This window comes from Neofelis nebulosa, chromosome 2 (genome assembly GCF_028018385.1).
Source record: "Neofelis nebulosa isolate mNeoNeb1 chromosome 2, mNeoNeb1.pri, whole genome shotgun sequence".
NCBI lineage: Eukaryota > Metazoa > Chordata > Mammalia > Carnivora > Felidae > Neofelis > Neofelis nebulosa.
In genome coordinates, this window is record NC_080783.1 from 191,998,702 (window position 1) to 192,017,313 (window position 18,612).

Below are 18,612 nucleotides of genomic sequence, written 5' to 3' on the forward strand. Positions count from 1 at the left end.
GAAAGAAAGACCAGTCAGAGAGGCATGAAAAAGGCATTCATAGAGGAAAGAGGTAATTCAGGAAAAAGCAGTGTAGGAGAAACCAACATAAAAGAGGGTTTTAAGGAATAATAAATTAGTCAACAGTATCAGATGCTGTAGAGAAATCAAATAAGAGAAAGACAAAACCAGGCTACTGGATACAGCAATTAAGAAGTCACTGGTGACCTTTCCCAGAGCAGTAATCAATAGAACTCAAAATTTTCTGAATTATTTGAGTAATTATTATACAATATTCAAAACTTTTGTTTTCAAATACTGACTGCCATATTAGTCACACTGCTTAGTCTGAGGTGTGTGTGTGTGTGTTTTTAATGTTTTTATTTCTTTTGAGAGCGAGAGTGTGAGCAGGGGAGGGACAGAGAGAAGCGGTGACAGAGGATCTGAAGCAGGCTCTACAATGACAGCAGCAAGCCCGATGTGGGGCTCGAACTCACAAACTATGAGATCATGACCTGAGCTGAAGTCAGACACTCAACCAAGTGAGCCATCCAGGCGCTCCCTGAGGTGGGCTTTTAACAGGCCTCTGCTTGGGGTGCCTGGGTGGCTCAGTCGGTTAAGCGTCCAACTTCAGCTCAGGTCACAATCTCGTGGTCCGTGAGTTCGAGCCCCGCGTCGGGCTCTGGGCTGATGGCTCAGAGCCTGGAGCCTGCTTCCGATTCTGTGTCTCCCTCTCTCTCTGCCCCTCCCCCGTTCATGCTCTGTCTCTCTCTGTCTCAAAAATAAACGTTAAAAAAAAAAAAATTATAACAGGCCTCTGCCTAGGTTTCTCCTCTATTTAAAAATAATAAAATCTGTCCCTCCCCACCAACCCCCCCGCCAGCAATTCTGGAAGTACTCCGCATCTTAAACTGCATGGTGGTTATAATGTATATACACATGTAAAAATTGCTTAAACTAAACATTTATGATTTGTACACTTAGAGAATAAAAGCCCCTCTTCCCCATCCTTACACAGTGGTCAAATCTAGAAAAAAAATAAAGAAGGGAGCTTAGAAGATAATTTATAAAGCTAGGAACAAAGTGTTCTTTGAATCTAGGAATCACCCCCCGGCAACCTCAACCCTCAACCTTCTGAGGTAATGGCATTTATTACTGTCGTCTCCAAGAAACCGATCAGTACAAGTTTCCACACTGTTATGACTATGTTAGTTATTTTTAAAAAGTCACATGTGTATCTACATTGAGCACATGACAAGCAATCTGAACTATCCAAGAGACAAGACTGATAAATCCAGCTGAAGAGCAGCCAGAGGTGCCAGTGCAACATCTGTGAAGGAGTCCTACCTTCATCAGGTGCTTATTGACCCATTTGGTGAATGTCTTCTTCTGAACACGGTCCCGTTCATCTGTAAAGGAAACACAGAGAAGGCACTGGCTTAGTGCTGCCCGGACAAGTTCCCATACCCTGCTTCGTCCACACCCCAGCTTCTCCGTGGACTGTGAAGATAGTTTCCATAGACCCATGAGAAGTGTCTTGTTGTTGGGAAGATTTGGCCTCTCTGGACTTCCTCCCCTGTCCTGACCATGTTGCCGCTTTACAGATGAGACAGAATCCTATATGCCTCAGAAACCATATTGTGGCGAAGTCTCTTTAACATCATAATCCTCTGGGGAGTGAGTGATTCTCTGCTTCCCCCAAAACAACCTCCATAAAGCCAAAGCTGTGAACACCACCTGCAGAAGAGGTGGAGTGGCCTTGGCATTTGGGACCCTTGTATTGGCAGTGGTTACATCTCCCTCTCTGCAAACTGATCTGCCTGGCCAATGCTCTGCTCCCACCCTCTCCTGTCCTACTTTCCTCACCAGCCTTTACCAATCAGGCAAAGTCAGAAAGCTGCTCAGTTTACCCACACTGCACATCTCCCCCACCCCTTCCTTCTCCTAAGTCTTACAGAGCCACTTCTTTGTAGGCAAATTCTCCTTCATTCTCCATTTTGTGCATCTCTTTAACAAATACATGACTGCCAATACTTGGCAATCACTGTTCCAGAGCCCTGGTCCTGCAGAGGGACCCCCTTTCTACCACACCCGCCAATTCCCCAGGGTGCTTCCACCCCACTGATCCATCAGCCTTACTCTTTTTCTTCTATTTGAAGCCTATGCCATCCCCATACTACCTTATTCAAATCATCCTTGCTGTCATGGACCACTCCCTGCCACCTGTCCCCCTCCACATGGTAAATCTACCTTAACCTCCGCAACAACTTAGTTCACACTGATTATCTTCACAGGCACCCTCTGGCATCCTCAAATTACTTGATCTCCTGTGCATATCCAGCCATCATGCTGCCATTCCTGGGCCTCATTTCTGCTCCAAACATACCTACTTAACAGTCATCTTTATCAACCTTCTGTACCTCTAATCATTCCTAACCTTCATCACTCCATTCCCTTTAAGAGCATCTAAGATTATTCCAGTCTATGCTAGACAACACAGTTAAGCAATTCAAAGCTGCCATCATTAATACCCCAGGAACTGTCATCTGCCTAACCTTCTACCACTAAATTCACCGTGACAATCTGCAAACCTGAATTACCACATTGCTCAACTCTTCCATTTTTTGCTCCAAGTCAGTCAGCATTCCAGAGGAGAAAGTGGCAGAATTATAGAACTCTGGTTCACTAGCAATCCACACAAACATCAGTGAGGTTTTCCCTCCCCGCTGCCTGGTTCTTCCTTTCTAACTGACTACCTAGTAAGGGTCACATAGGCACCATTCCAAATAATGCCAACACTCTCTCTCTACTTCTAGGTGAATGTACTACCTGCTCACATTTCTAAGTTTATAGCCATTCGGTAAGGCTACCTCATCCCTGTCTCTGGTCTGAACTTCACATCCTTCTTTTCAGCTTTGAATCCTTTCCTGCCTTGCAAGAACACTGATTTCTTCCTACTATATACCACAGAACTTAGGAGTTAGAATTAGTTATCTAGTGTCATTCCCTGCTGAAACATGATTCCCTTCAGCAACGAAGAATCATCTATTCGGGGTTGAAAGGTATGCCCAGATCCTGCATACTTCTATAATATTCCTGATATTTAAGATTTAATAGAGAATTTACTACCTCCTAAGGCAATACATATTGATTTAATAGTTCTATAAAATGTCATCATTTGCTTCACTATAAACTCTACCTATTGGCTCTCATTTGGAACTGTTAGAATTTTTTTTTAACTTTTTTTTTTTTAATTTTTTTTGAGACAGAGAGAGACAGAGCATGAATGGGGGAGGGGCAGAGAGAGAGGGAGACACAGAATCGGAAGCAGGCTCCAGGCTCTGAGCCATCAGCCCAGAGCCCGACGTGGGGCTCGAACTCACAGACCGCGAGATCGCGACCTGAGCTGAAGTTGGACACCTAACCGACTGAGCCACCCAGGCGCCCCTAGAATTTTTTTTTTTAAGTGTAGGCTTTCACTTAATAGAGTCCTGTAAATATTCAAAGCCAAGATCTTTATTAGATTTGACCACTGTAATTCCAATGTATTTTGATCTTTTTAGATGCTGATTCAGTTATCTAACATCTTCATTATCCTTTCCAAACCTGTGTCATCTGCAGACTGAATCAGAATCCACTTATAACTCAAAAAGTTAAAAACAGAACTATCCTACAACCCAGCAATTGCACTACCAGGGATTTACACAAAGGGTACAAAAATACTGATTCGAAGGGGCACATCACCCCAATGTTTATGGCAGCATTATCAACAATAGCCAAATTATGGAAAGAGCCTGAGTGCATTGAATTATGAATGCATAGAGATGTGGCATACACACATACACACACACACCACACACACACACACACACACACACACACACACAAGATGGAATATTACTGAGCCATCAAAAAGAATGAAATTTTGCCATTTGCAATGATGTGGGTGGAGCTAGAGTGTATTATGCTAAATGAAATAAGTCAGTCAGAGAAAGACAAATACCATACGATTTCAATCATATGTGGAATTTAAGAAACAAAACAGATGAACATAGGGGAAGAGAAAAAAAGGGAGAGAGACAGAAAGAGAGGCAAACCATGAGACTCTCAACTATAGAGAACAAGCTGAGGGTTGCTGGAGAGAAGTGGGTGGGGGGTGAGCTAAATAGGTGATGGGTATTAAGGGGGGCACTTGTTGGGATGAGCACCGGGTGTTATATGTAAGTGATGAATCACTAAATTCTACTCCTGAAGCCAATATTACACTATATGTTAACTAACTAGAATTTAAATAAAAACTTGACACAAAAACAAACACAAAAGAATCCACTTACAACTGTAGTCTCATCTAAATCACTGACACTTTGCTCATACTATTTTCTCTTCATGACATGCTAATCTCTCCCTCTCTACCTCTCCAAATGCTATTTATTCCTTAAAATTTAGTTTATTCATTTACTCATTTCTTCTTTGAATACGTCTTTATTAAGGACCTAGCTCCCTAGAAGAGCCTGTGTTTGACTCTGACAATAGATACCAAAGTCACAGTCCCTATTCTTTAAAAGAGATGACAGGGCACCTGGCTGTCTCAGTTGGTGGAGGCAACTCCTAATCTCAGGGTCCTGAGTTCAAGCCCCACAATGGGCATGGAACCTACTAAGAAAAGAAGAGAGAAGAGAAGAGAAGAGAAGAGGAGAGGAGAGGAGAGGAGAGGAGAGGAGAGGAGAGGAGAGGAGAGGAGAGGAGAGGAGAAAAAGTCTAGCAGAAAAGAGAAATAACTGCAATACAGTTTGATACATGCTATAACAGAGCTAAGCACAGAGTGCTCAAGAACACAAGAGAAATGGTTAAGCTACCTGAACAGGAGAGGGAAACATGAGCAGTTAGTGAAAGTTTCCAGATGAATGACTCTACCTAAACCTTAAAAGATGAGTAGAAGTTAGCCAGGAATTAAAAGGAAGGTACAAAGCTACTACACGAAGTTTCACGTAATGCAAATTCACGGAGACAACTGGGAGCTTATGTTCAGAGAAGAGCACAGAATCAAGGATGGTTGAAAGAAAGGATGTGTATTAGGTAGTAGAGAGATTTAAAACTAGATAGGATGGCATGGGTCAAATCATGACCGTTCTTGCAAGCAAAGGAGTTCAAACTTTACCACTAAGAAATTGGTAGAGATAGTAAGAGGAAGCTTTGAAAGATTTTAAATAGGAGATGACATGATCAGATGTATGCTTGAGAAAACTACTCTGGCAGCCTTTCTTGACAACTCCAGGCTCAACAGTCTCTTTGTCCTACAAATTTTTATGGTTCTTACTATGCTAATCACTCAGTCAGCACTTATATATAAAGTCCTGGCTTTTAATATGCTTACTCTCACATCACCCATGAGATCATTAACTCCTTAAGGAAGGAGACCATGCTTTACTTTTTGTACCTCCCAAAGCTGCTAACAGCTAAAGGTCTGCAGGATATGACCTAAAACAAAAACTTTCTTGGGGCGCCTGGGTGGCTCAGTCGGTTGAGCGGCCGACTTCGGCTCGGGTCATGATCTCACGGTCAGTGAGTTCGAGCCCCGCATCGGGCTCTGTGCTGACAGCTCAGAGCCTGGAGCCTGTTTCAGATTCTGTGTCTCTCTCTCTCTCTGACCCTCCCCCGTTCATGCTCTGTCTCTCTCTCTGTCTCAAAAATAAATAAACGTTAAAAAAAATTTTTTTTTTAAAAAAAACTTTCTTGACTGGCCAATATATGATTAGAAGACTGGCTGACAAAACACACAGAATGAAATCACAGCCAAGTTACCTACAAGAAAACAGTCCAACAGGTAAAAAAGCCAACAGCGCAGTAAGTGTCACCTGTGTGCTGAAACATGCAGCCATGATGAGAAAACAAAAAGCCAACTGAAAGTTCTGCCCCACCCCCTACATTTTCACCACTACCAAACCCATTCTGCTTCACTACACTTAATACCTTCTTAACCAAGAGTGGCCTGTTTCTAATTTTACAAAATTCTCACCTTGGAGACACAAGTTTTCCTTCTTATTTTTCTTTTCAGAATTTCTTTTATCATAAAAGCTGTATGCGTTTGCTGTGACAGGTTAATACATAGTTGGAAAAGTTAACAAATGTCCTTTTAAACTGATCAACTTGGGGCACCTGGGTGGCTCAGTCGGTAAAGCGGCCGACTTTAGCTCAGGTCATGATCTTGCGGTCTGTGAGTTCGAGCCCCACGTCGGGCTCTGTGCTGACAGCTCGGAGCCTGGAGCCTGTTTCAGATTCTGTGTCTCCCTCTCTCTCTGACCCTCCCCTGTTCATGCTTTGTCTCTCTCTGTCTCAAAAATAAAATAAATGTTTTAAAAATAAAAAAAAATAAAAAACTGATCAACTTTATTTTTTTTTTTAATGGATTTCATGCCCAGCACAGAGCCCAACATGGGGCTTGAACTCACCACCCTGAGAGCAAGACTCGAGCCAAGATCAAGAGTCAGACACCCAGCCGACTGAGCCAGCCAGGTGCCCCTAAACTAATCAACATTTTAAAGAGACGGAATTCATAGGATTTCTCTTTAGTCCACTGCCTCCTTTATTTTAGACCTAAAGATGCAACAGGCATGATGGAGACTGTTCATTCCATCTTACTATATCAATAAGCTATTCTATTCACCTACCAAGTCCTTACAGGATAATAATGCGCTAGGTAGACCTAATGTTCTCATATCGGTCATGTTTCTAATAGCTAGAAAACTGACTTTCAATTCAGGAGTGAGAGGTCTGAGTACTTACTCTGAACATAATTACTAAGGGCAACGTGATTACCCTTTTCAAGACCAGCTAGCCTGCTTTAGAGCTGAGCCAGAAGCTCCTCAGAAAAGGGTTTTATGGAACAACAGTGCCCCAAAGCTGGAGGATTCTTTTTTAGGATCCTGTGTTGCAGACCCATCAATTACATGCAAGTTCTTTCCGATTTAAGCATTAAGACGAGGATACTGCAGTACCTGGGGTTTAAGATCATTAATATTTTTAGCAAGGAAATTCATTAGGGAAGCCAAAGAGCAACTTTAACTATTATACCTTCAAAATGCTCCAAACAGCTCAAACTTTGAAACTTTTAAAATAAGTTTTAGGTTTGGCTTCCTACACACAAATCCCTAATTTAATTCCAGGCCCAGAAAAGGTACAATTTTCAAAGGTACCCAAGTCAATCAAAGAAAAGGCCATATTTTTGATGCTTCTTATAAACTTGGTCCCACCAAAGGCTATGAACTGACAACAAAGAACCCAACTGCCCACTGGGAAATTCTAAGATTGTACATATTGAGGCACCAATTAATCATGCAGGGATTACTTAATTAGAAGGATTTAATACTTGTTTCCAACTTTTATTAAGAGCATTACAGTCCACTGAGCTACCAATATACCCTAATTTTCTTTCTTTTTGTTTCACTGGCAGAGATGTCCTTCCTGTAACTTAGGCAAGTCCTTCCACCTAAAATCTGGATCCCATCTCTTCTCTTCCCTCAGGAACCTTAATCCAACAATTATCCCGTAGCTTGTATATCTTTAACTTCTCTCTTTCCTTTCCCCTTGGCTTCCTGAACAAGTATGATGACAATGCTGTCTCCACTTCCTCTCCTCCTAGTCCCCCATGTGACCTGTGTGGCCTCCAGCCCCACAAATTCACTGAAACTGCTTTCTCCACAATCACCTTCCTGTCAATTCAAATGACACTGCTGATCATTCCTTCAGCTTTTAAACCCACTCTCCCTCATGAATCTCAGACTCCATTCTACCCTAGTGTTCCTCTTCCTCTTTGGGTTATTCCTTCTCTTCTGCTCACTCTTTATATGTTTACTCATCCTTCACCCTCTTTCCTTCATTCTGTATTCTTAAGATACAGGTGGGTGTTATGTGCATGGTGGAAGGGGAAAAACATAGCTTTTACTTGTTTTTATTTTTTTTAATGTTTATTTTTGAGAGAGAGAGAGAGAGAGAGAGAGAGCACGAAAGTGAGGAAGGGGCAGAGAGAGAGTGAGAATCCGAAGGAGGGTCCAGGCTCTGAGCTGTCAGCAAAGAGCATGACAGGGGCTCAAACTCACAAACCGCGAGATCATGACCTGAGCTGAAGTCAGATGCTTATTAACCAACTGAGCCACCCAGGTGCCCCCCCAAAAACACAGCTTTTAAAAAAAGTTACGAAGAGCTGTTCTCTCCATTCTCCCAGAATGACTTCATCTACTCCTATGTTTTCAATCATAACTGATAATTTTCAAATCCATATCTTAAGCTCACGCTTTCATCCTAAATACCACTCCCATATGCCTAATTGCCTCCTAAACATTTATTTCATGCTCATCTCAAATTCAATTTGTCTAAAACTGAACTTTTCTTTTCTCTCTGTTTCTAACAGGTTTCCCTACTATAATCCATGTGTTGAGGACTGAATGTTTGTATCTCCTCCCCTAAACTTATATGTTGAAATCCTAACCCCCCACTGTGATAGTATCAGGAGGTGAGGCCTTCGGAACATGATTAGATCAAGAGGGTGGAGCCTTATAAAAAGGTGGTTCTATATAAAAGGACCCCAGACAGTTCTCTCTCTGCCATGTGAGGGTACAGTGAGAAGACACCAGTCTATGAACCAGCAAGAGGGCTCTCACCAGACAACACATTTGCAGTTGCCTTGATCTTGGACTTCCAGCCTCCAGAACTGTGAGAAATCAAGGTGTGTTGTGTAAGCTACCATGTGTGTGGTTTTATTATGGCAGCCCAAATTAAGACACTATCCTTCTCAATGCTGCCAGCCATCTTTCTGGCAAAACTAATCTTCTTACTGTCTGACTTAAAATCCTTCAACGACTCTGTATCCTCCTAATAATATTAACAGTTAACATTTATTGAACACCTGCTTATGTGCTACACACCTTACATATATTGCTTCTAATGCTCAACAACCCTGAAAATTAAATATTATTTTACTGGAAAAATAAAGCCTAGAGAGGGTAAGTAATTTTTCGGAGATCACAAGGTAGATAATGAAGTCAAATCTGAACTCAGCTCCACTGGATTCCAAAGCCTGATGCCTCCATTCAGGATAATATTTAAACTTTTTATCTCAGCATCTAAGACCCATTATGATGTGCTGCCTGCCACTCATTCCTCTCTCCTGTTTCATAAAAATTCTTTCAGCTTTCCTGAACATTCTTGCCGAATGTAATCTTCCCCTGTATTTACTGTTCCCTCTGCTTGGAATATAGTTCCCTTTTCTCTGATTACTTATTGTTCTGTATTCAACTCAACCATCACTTCCTCCAGGAGCTTTTCCTATACCTTATACACACTAGTTGAGGTGATCTTCCTCTTGTGCTTGGTACAAGATATCACTGTTTACACGTCTATCTGTCCTACTCTGCCAGAAACAATTTGACAATAGGCCTAAAATTGGAATTAAAGCCTGCATTTGCGGTGCAAAGCTCTGTGTTCTAATCCAACGTAGCCTATAACATAGTCCCAGTGCATTATAAATCATTAAAAAAGCAAATAAGAGAATAGCTTTTGCTTGTTTCCCTAGGGGGCCACAGAAAAATCACAAATGGTTCGAGAAGCCCAAGAAGCACCAACTACCTGGAAATGTCAAACTGAGATACCTGAGCTGACAGAGAAGGGAAGTAGATAGTCAGAAAAGGCCTGTGCCTTGACCTCACGAAGTTTACAACCTAGTGCAAAGACCAATATGTAAATAATTAACAATATTATCAAGCAAATAACACACCATATACAAGCTACACAACATGATGCTGATAATCACAGAGTTGGCTAATTCTGATAGAGGGACAGGAGGAGAGTCATGGAAGGCATGATACTTGAACTAAACCTTGGATAACAATTAGGATTTGGGCAGCCCAAAAAGGAGTTAAAGAATGCCAAACGGGGGGGGCACCTGGGTGGCTCGGTCGGTTAAGCGTCCGACTTCGGCTCAGGTCATGATCTCATGGTCTGTGAGTTCGAGCCCCGCGTCAGGCTCTGTGCTGACAGCTCAGAGCCTGGAGCCTGTTTCAGATTCTGTGTCTCCCTCTCTCTCTGCCCCTCCCCCGTTCATGCTCTGTCTCTCTCTGTCTCAAAAATAAATAAACGTTAAAAAAAAAAATTAAAAAAAAAAAAAAAAAAAGAATGCCAAACGGAAGAAAAAGCAGGAGCAGTGATTGGGAGATGTATAAGTACAGAGGATATGTTTCAGGGAATAGTATAGCTATGCATAGCCTACAATTAGCAACATAATGAGAAAGGAAGCTAGCAAGGTCATCTGAGGTTAAATCACTCCAGAAAACTGAAGGAGTATGTACTTAATTCAGCAAATAAAATGGTAACACTGAGATTTTCTGAACAAGAGGGTGTTGTTGAAGAATTAATCTGGCATTGAACTGAAGGCCAGACTGCAGCAGACAGACAACTAAGAGGTACAAGAACAAGCTAGATGTCTACCATGACAAACCAAGAAAGAAATCTAAGAGCATGAATTAGGGCAGAGGCAGCAGGGATTAAAGGAGGGCAGTCAAGATCTGCAAGATAAAATAGAGGCAGAAACAATAGCCCTTAAACAGTAACTAGATATGGTAAGGAAAGGGAGGGTTCAAAACAATTCCAATGTTTCTAGTCAACAAATGTTGGTCAAATAATGTTTCTAGCAACTGGGAGGAGTAGTGTCTTGAGATTAGGAAAACAGGAGGCACAGATTGGTTGTGCACAGGTTGGGTAAAGGAGAAGAAAAATAATGAAGTGTTAGCAGGACCTTCTTGCTGACAGTTGGAACCCTAGGTCTAGAGTTCAGAAGAGCAGTCAAAATTGAGGATACAGATTTGAAGCTAACTGTTTGCCAGTGAGGCTGTGGCAAGTACAGCACACAGCCTCTCTCAACAAATCTTCCTAAATCACCACTTTGCCCATATTATCCCTCTACTCAAAATCTTTTAGTGGCTCCCAGAAGACTAAGTCCAGGCCCTCTACTCCATAGTCTGCTACAACCCTTTGATATTTGAGTCTAGTTTTTATTCACTATATGTTAGGTGGTTGGAGGAGACAAAGACGTAGCCTCTGACCTGAAGAAATTTACAATCTATTCTTCCAACTTTTTCTTTAGGCTCTCCCCTACAAGACCTCACTACAACCATTCTGATATCATTGTTTCCAAACACACTTTGCACATTCTTGTCTTTGTTCACCATCTGCCCCTACTGGAATATCTGCCCCCGCCCTCCACTCTTTTTGGATCATCTAAGTTAGAGCCTCCTTATAAGACGCAACTGAAATCCCACTTCTTCCTTTATACCTTTTTGGCTATGCCAGCCACCTCTAGATGCCTCGAGGTGCCTATGTTTATTCAATTTACTTGGCACCAAGCATATAAAACCTATTGTTAGATACCTCTATATGTAAATCCTATTTATCTGAACTTTAGCTCTTTGAAGTCAAGAACCATGTTTTAAATTTCTTTAAACAATTAAGACAACAATGGATACTCAAGAATACTCATTCATTTAACAAATATACACTGAAAGCCCACTATGCGCCAAGGTTACTATCTACAAGTGATGGTATTTTCAAAGTCAGACTAAAGAAATATTCCCAAATGATAATTAAAAGGCTACTTTTCAAAAAAGGCGGGGGGTGGAGGGGTGCTCCTGGGTGGCCCAGTGGGTTAAACATCGGACTCTTGCTTTCAGCTTAGGTCATGGTCTCGTGGTTGTCCAAAAGAGGCCCCCTCCCCAACCCCACATTAGGCTCCACACTCAGTGCTGGCCATGAAGCCTGCTTGGTATTTTCTCTCTCTCTCTGTTCTCTCCCTCCCTCCCTCTCCCTCTCCCTCTGCCCTTCTGTGCTCTCTCTCTAAAAAAAAAAAAAAAAAAGAAAAAAAGGCTGCTTTTCAGCAGGGAGCATGGATTTCCATTCAGATGTCCCATCTACAGTTACAGCTTTCCTAAATTCTTCTTGCCACATCTGGATCCAGGAGACTTTGAACCACTTAATGTAAGCTCAAAGAAAATGGGCTGAAGAAACAGATCCACAAATACAGAGGACAAACTGATGGTCACCAAAGGGGAGTGGGGTGTGGGGGTGGGCAAAATGTGTAAAGGGGAGTGGGAGATACAGGCTTCCAGCTATGGGATGAATAAGGCACAGGGGTAAAAGGTACAGCATAGGGAATATAGTCAAAAATATTGTAATAGTAATGTATGGTGACAGAGGGTAGATACACTGTGGTGAGCACAGCATAAGGTACAAACTTATTGAATCATATGCCTCAAACTAACATAACATTGTCTGTCAACTACGCTTGGATAAGAAAGGAAGGGAGGGAGAAAAGGAGAGAGAGGGAGGGAGAAAAGGAGAGAGAGGGAGGGAGGGGAGAGAAAGAGAAGAAAGGAGAGGAAAAGAGAGGGGAGGGGAGGATGGGAGGGGGAGGGGAGGAGAGGAATGGAGAAAAGATGAGTTGGAGATCAAGCAATTAAACTGTGCTTACCAAAAATGTATAACGGCACCAGCATTATAAATGATTCCTATCCTCAGACATATATAAGTCAACTTTGGGAGATAAGACTGACCTAGATATTGTGTGTACTCTGTGTCAGGCACTGTGCAAAGCCTGTCTCATTTAGTATTTGATTTACTCCTCACAACTCTATCAAGTACGCATTATTTATCCTCATTTTTATAGTTCAAAGTGAGGCTCAAAGAGGCTTATTAATAATTTGCCAGAAGTCACACAGTTAGCAAGTAGCAGAATGGAGATTCAAATTCACGTCTATCACAGACTTTTAACCACCACACCTACTGCCATCATGAAATTATTAGGAGACAACACAATATAGTCCTGTGTAATAACGGGAAGAAGGGAGGTGCAAACCAAAGCTATAATAGGATTCATGACAGAAATCTATCACCAAGGGTTGGTACAGGCTTATGTCTCAATGAAGATTGAGATTTGGGAGTTTAAGGAAGTGATAATTCTAGAAACTTCAAAATAAAATTAAAGTTTTATGTTATTTCTCAGGCAAACAGGAACTTTATGAATAATAATTCCTTGCTCTATTGGGAATCAGAGAATACAAGACAGAAGTTAGATACAGAAATAATCTGGGAGTAAGCATGTGGCAAGAGAAATGAGCCACAGAGATAGAGGGAGAGGCATACAAGCAGAAGGGAAAAGGGAGAAAAGCTCGATAGTTTCTTGAAAATTCACTAGATTATCACATTCAGAAAAACTAAATACTTCACAGATAGAAAGAGATCAGAAGTTTAAGAATCCTCAAAATATCTTAAAGATGAAGAAATCCCAGTCCTGTGAGACTTAAGAACTTGGAGAAAGTGCCATAGTGGCAGAATCAGGCCTATAACTTGGATTTGCTGGCCTCTAGCCTATGATTCTTAACTTACTGAATACTCATCTTCCCTCGTTGAACCTGAGTTTCATCTATAATGTGAGGAGTTTGGACTAGATAGATCAATGCTTCCCAGATCTTAGTTTGGGAACCAGCCATATCAAAACCACCTGCAGAGCTTACACAGGGCTAAATGCTGGAATATCATGTATTCCTCATAATGACTCTGAGTTAGGGTCTATTTAAATCCTCTTTTTTTTTTTTTTTAAATTTTTTTTTAATTTTTTTTTTTCAACGTTTATTTATTTTTGGGACAGAGAGAGACAGAGCATGAATGGGGGAGGGACAGACAGAGAGGGAGACACAGAATCTGAAACAGGCTCCAGGCTCTGAGCCATCAGCCCAGAGCCTGACGCGGGGCTCGAACTCACGGACCGTGAGATCGTGACCTGGCTGAAGTCGGACGCTTAACCGACTGCGCCACCCAGGCGCCCCTAAATCCTCTTTTAACAAATGAAGAAACCAAGGCATAGAAAGGTTAAGCAATTCTCCCACCTCATATAGCTATTTGGTGGTAGAGCAAGAGCCCCAAGTAAACAGGTGATGCCAAAATCCCTCTTTTAACTATTAGCCATGGGATTAAAAGAGGTAGGATGAGAGAGAATAACGTTTTTGCTTCCAAACTTTCAATAAAGATTCTAGATTTCCTTATACTTCTCTGTTGATTACAGAAAAGGGGCCCTTTTATCTCTAAGCACTTTCAGATACAGAGCCTCTTTCCTCTAGATCTCAGGGAGGAAATCTCAATGATACCAGAAAGATAAAAGGCTAGACTACATGGCAACAACAGACTAAAACGGCCCCTCCATGTGCCCCAAACATTATTATAATACCACCTCTGTTTCTCAGAAAGCACTTAAATATCTAGCAATACTGGCCTCCCCGTCAGGAGACAGAATCGGAACCCTAGCTATGCTATACCCCTTCTGAGATTTCTTCTGTCATCTCCCTTTGATAAAACAGCCAGTGATTTCCATTTTAGTGAAAACCTATTTGGGTCACAATTTTGTTCTGCTTTAGAGACTCAACAGTATAAAATCAAAAGTTTGATTATCAAAGTCGATGATCAATCCAGGAGTTCCCAAACTTGGATTTCACCAACCAATAAATGTTCCAAAATAAATCAGAAAACCTAACATAAAGTTGTTAACCTTTTCTTTTGTTAAGTAGGCATTATCTAAAACCAAACTACCACCTAAGAACAATTCATTCATAAAATAAAGGACATTTTAACATCAGAAAAGTAGGAAGGGCAATTTCAAAGTAAAGGACAGTTCTTTAAATGAGTTTCGCTCATGAAAAGCACACTACCTTCCCCTTATCTTTTTCATTTTACTGAGAAGTGATGAATTGATATCTCACTCCAGCACCCTGTAGTTTGGAAGCCAAAAGAAACCTGTGGCCAAAAAGGCTAGGCCATTTGCTCAAGGTCACAGAATATTATTTAAATGAACCCTAGTCTTTTATCAAAGGAGATCTAAGTGCAGCCTACACAACACTCCTCCTAGCCTCCAACTCTTCTTTAGGTCCTGTCCACAGACCGTCTTCAAGTCTTCCTAGCTCCTTGCCACTGGCAGAAGAGACTAAGTGTATGGAGAATTAGCAATCAGCCCCAAAGAGGAAATCCAGGCCATGACTCCTCCCCACCCCGCCCCCACCCCCGCCCCCCACCATCCAGTCTGCTCAGAGGTGGACTCCGTAACCAACTTCTGCTAAAAATACACCCTGGACTTTCAGAACTATGTAACATAACTTAAAAGTGGTTTCCTGATACAGGCGAAAAGAAGCATGAGCATGAATTCAGTCTCTATAAAAAAGTCCCACACCCAAAGCTCAGGCTCTTAACTGCCAGTGACTACAAGCTTAAGAAGTTCCCCAGGAAGTAGGGCACCACAGTCTATTCCCCTGCACATTTTAACAAGCCCGAAGTTTGTAACACCTGCAAGATTTCAAAGCCCATATATTCCTGTGAGTCAATGAGAGCAAGGGCTCTTTGGGATCCACAGGCCCAGACAAAGAACAAACTTCACGTACCCATACAGCACATGCGGCAAACCAGGTGGGCGTTGAACTCGTGCTCATCTTGGTAACTAGGCCACATGGCACTCTCGTGTCTGCTGACCCCACCCAAAAGGAGGGTGTTCCAAAGAACCTCCAGACAGTGGCTTGTGCACCCTCTGCAGCTCCTCAAAAAAGACTTCAGGGTGAATAGAGACAGATAGCCAAAGGGCTATTCGATGAGCAGGGAGAGACAGCAGAAGTAGAGACGTGGCTCCACCCACCACTTCCTAATGACCTCCTCCTCCCCTTGAGGTCAGAGAGGAAGCTCCTCCTTAGGGCAATTCCAAAAACTGGGTTCAGGTCTTCAGGCAAACAGCATCCTATTCAAAAGTGGCACCAGCTCAGAGTTTTCAGACCAACAGCAGCAAACAGAGGTGGGAGCTTCATATGAAAAAGTCCAGCCAAGTCACTGAGTAAGTCTGAGCACATAGAAAGAGGCTGGTCTTTGAGTTACCCTCCATTTGCAGAGCAGAAGCTTGTGACCTGGCGAATCTTAGAGAGTTGCAGGACAGCTGGTAAGGTAGAATGGCTTACTGCCAAGTCAGGAACAGTGCATCCATTGCCCAACAAACTGCTCCTAGGGCTGGCCTCTCCTCAGGCAGAAGAACCTATGAAGTGTTAACCAACTGAGAAGGTCCCAAAATGGGACAGACTACAACGCGGCGAATTCCTTCACTGTCCGCTGCCAACAGATTCCCAGATTCTAAAGGGAGCTTCATTTCCCCACACTTACAGCTGCGCAAAGGGAAGAGTCACAGTCTCTCGTCAATGATTCCACCTACTTTACAGAGTAGCCCAGCCGCAGCCAGCCTCTCAGGTAGATTAGCCCGGCAGATTTCATCAACTTCAAAAACACTGTTTGCCTGTTGCTCCATTCTTTCCTCTCATCCAGCCAGGAATGTCATCCCAAAGTCCCCTTCCTCTTCCCAGACCCTCCCACTCTGTCTTTGCAAGTCAGCACACTTAACTCCGAGGTGCCAGCGATCCCTTTATCCATCAGAGGAAGACTGCTTGCTTGTTTGTCCAACTTGTTTTCTGAGTCTTGGCTAATTGTACCAGACACCGGAATGTTGAAGAAATACAATGAAGGGCTTTTTCATTAGGATGGCCCGGCCCATCTATTGCTTCTTCACAATTCTGACCCAACCAGGGGTTAGAGAAGCCGAGCCTCCGCCGATGGCAGGACGGCCACTAGGATCCCGGCCCCACACCACGCAGAAAGGCCCCGCTGCAGATAAGGGCCTAATCACTGGCCCTCTGCTCCAGCTCCCTAAATAGAATGACTTCTTCAGGCTAATGCTACTTCCAATCCTGTTTCTAGGCAAGGGGAGGGAGGGGCAACGCCCAGGAAAGCAAGTCTGCAGAGATTAGCCCCAAAGACTGCAAGTAAAAACTAACAGACTGAGCTTGCCTAGCAGGCCACTCTGTTTACACAAGCCCTATGACCTGCCTCAGTGCCCTGACAGCTTTCTTCACTCCCTACTGGGCATCCCTCCCACCTACAAAGTGCTAATAATCCTGTTACTACTTACTAATAACGAGACTCACAGCTGACCTTATCCCTCCTTGACTAAGCTCCCAGTCACCCCGATAACCTGCGACAATTCTATTCAGTTTGTTCCTCTTATTAAACTCTCCTTAGTCAATCTTGGGACAGAAAGGGTCCTCCCTAGAATTTACCTTGTCCTAGGAAGGGAAAGGCACAAGGAATAGGGAAGAGAGAGGAAAAAGGAATAAATGCTTCCTGATTCGTATTTAGTAAACTTTTCCTTTATCTGACTTAAATTTCCTGAGTCTTGAGTCTTCTGCCTCCTATCCTGGTCTTACACACATTTTGAAGGCACTCAATAACCTAAGCTAAAATTAACTGAGCATCTACTGTAACTGCTAGTTCACAGATGATGTGCTAAGAACTTTAAATATAATTTCATCTAATCCCAACAATTCTCTAAGATGGTATTATCAATTCCATCTCAGAAATGAAAATATTTTTCTTTTTTAAAAATCTTTTAATGTGTTTATTTTTGAGAGAGAGAGAGAGAGAGAGAGAGAGAGAGAGAGAGAGAGAAAGAATGTGAGCAGGGGAGGGGCATTAGGATAGACACAGAATCGGAAGCAGGCTCCAGGCTCTGAGCTGTCAGCAAAGAGCCTGACTTGAGGCTCAAACCCATGAACGGGGAAATCATGACTTGACGCTTAACCGACTAAGCCACCTAGGCACCCCTAGAAATGAAAATATTTTTAAAAGGCTAACTAACTTGACCAAGATTACACAGCCATTTGTCCAGCTCCAAAGCTATGCCCCCCTCTTATACCCTGCTGTCTGTGGGAAGGACTTAATCCAGAACAACTACACTGCCGTGTGGGAGCTGTATATTTAAGAATGTGGAATATTCCTGGGAAGATAAAGAAATAAAAATATTTGACTATAGCCAACTGGAGATTTAGGGCATATCCTAAATGAATATGTGGGGCAACTTCTAGAAATACTAAATAATTTCACAGTCTCTAAAAGTCAAAATAATCATCACTGGGTAAGGTCTGAAAAAGATGAACCAAAACCTGCCTTCTCCTCATTCCCCCTGCATCCAAGCAGAACCCATTTCCCCTGAAGGCACTGTGGACTGAGAGAGTCCTGGGGACAAGGTCAGTCTAGCTACCAGGAGACCTGCCTTCCCTCCCAGGATGCTAGGAGGTCCTGAATCTCAAAAGGGAAGCTACTGCTGACAGCAGGAAGACTTTGGTTAAGACAGTCAGCTCTTGGGGTGCCTTGGTCAGTTAAGCACCCAATTCTTGATTTCAGCTCAGGTCATGATCTCACAGTTTGTGAGATCGAGCCCTGCATTGGGCTCCACACGGACAGTAAAGAGCCTATTCGTGGTTCTCTCTCTCCCTCTCTCTCCCCACCGTGCATGCACTTGGGGTCTCTCTCAAAATAAATAAATAAACATAAAAAAAAAAAAAAAAAAAGACAGTCAGCTCTTAATTATTCAGAGGAGACTGGCCTGAGCAGTGATTACCCCAGCCATTCCCCTTCTTTTTTGCCCAACTTTTAGTCATGTCATCGGTCACTGTGTGTTCAGAGATGTTAGAGTCAGGAAAAGTGAGTCTGATTGCTACTTACAGATGCGTAAAATGC

At 42.6% G+C, this 18,612-nt stretch overlaps 1 protein-coding gene across 19 annotated transcripts in view; it reads right to left on the bottom strand.

The window, feature by feature from the left end:
- The window catches only part of MACF1 (microtubule actin crosslinking factor 1), a 335,119-nt gene that overhangs the window by 207,090 nt on the left and 109,417 nt on the right, over positions 1-18,612 (bottom strand). For 18 of the 19 annotated variants that reach the window (XM_058717965.1, XM_058717978.1, XM_058717958.1 and 15 more), the window contains exon 2: positions 1,327-1,388. In XM_058717965.1, coding sequence (XP_058573948.1) covers positions 1,327-1,388 — 62 coding nt within the window. Of the gene's footprint in view, positions 1-1,326; positions 1,389-15,446; positions 16,168-18,612 lie in introns of those variants that run through there. The other variant, XM_058717961.1, reaches the window with a different exon arrangement.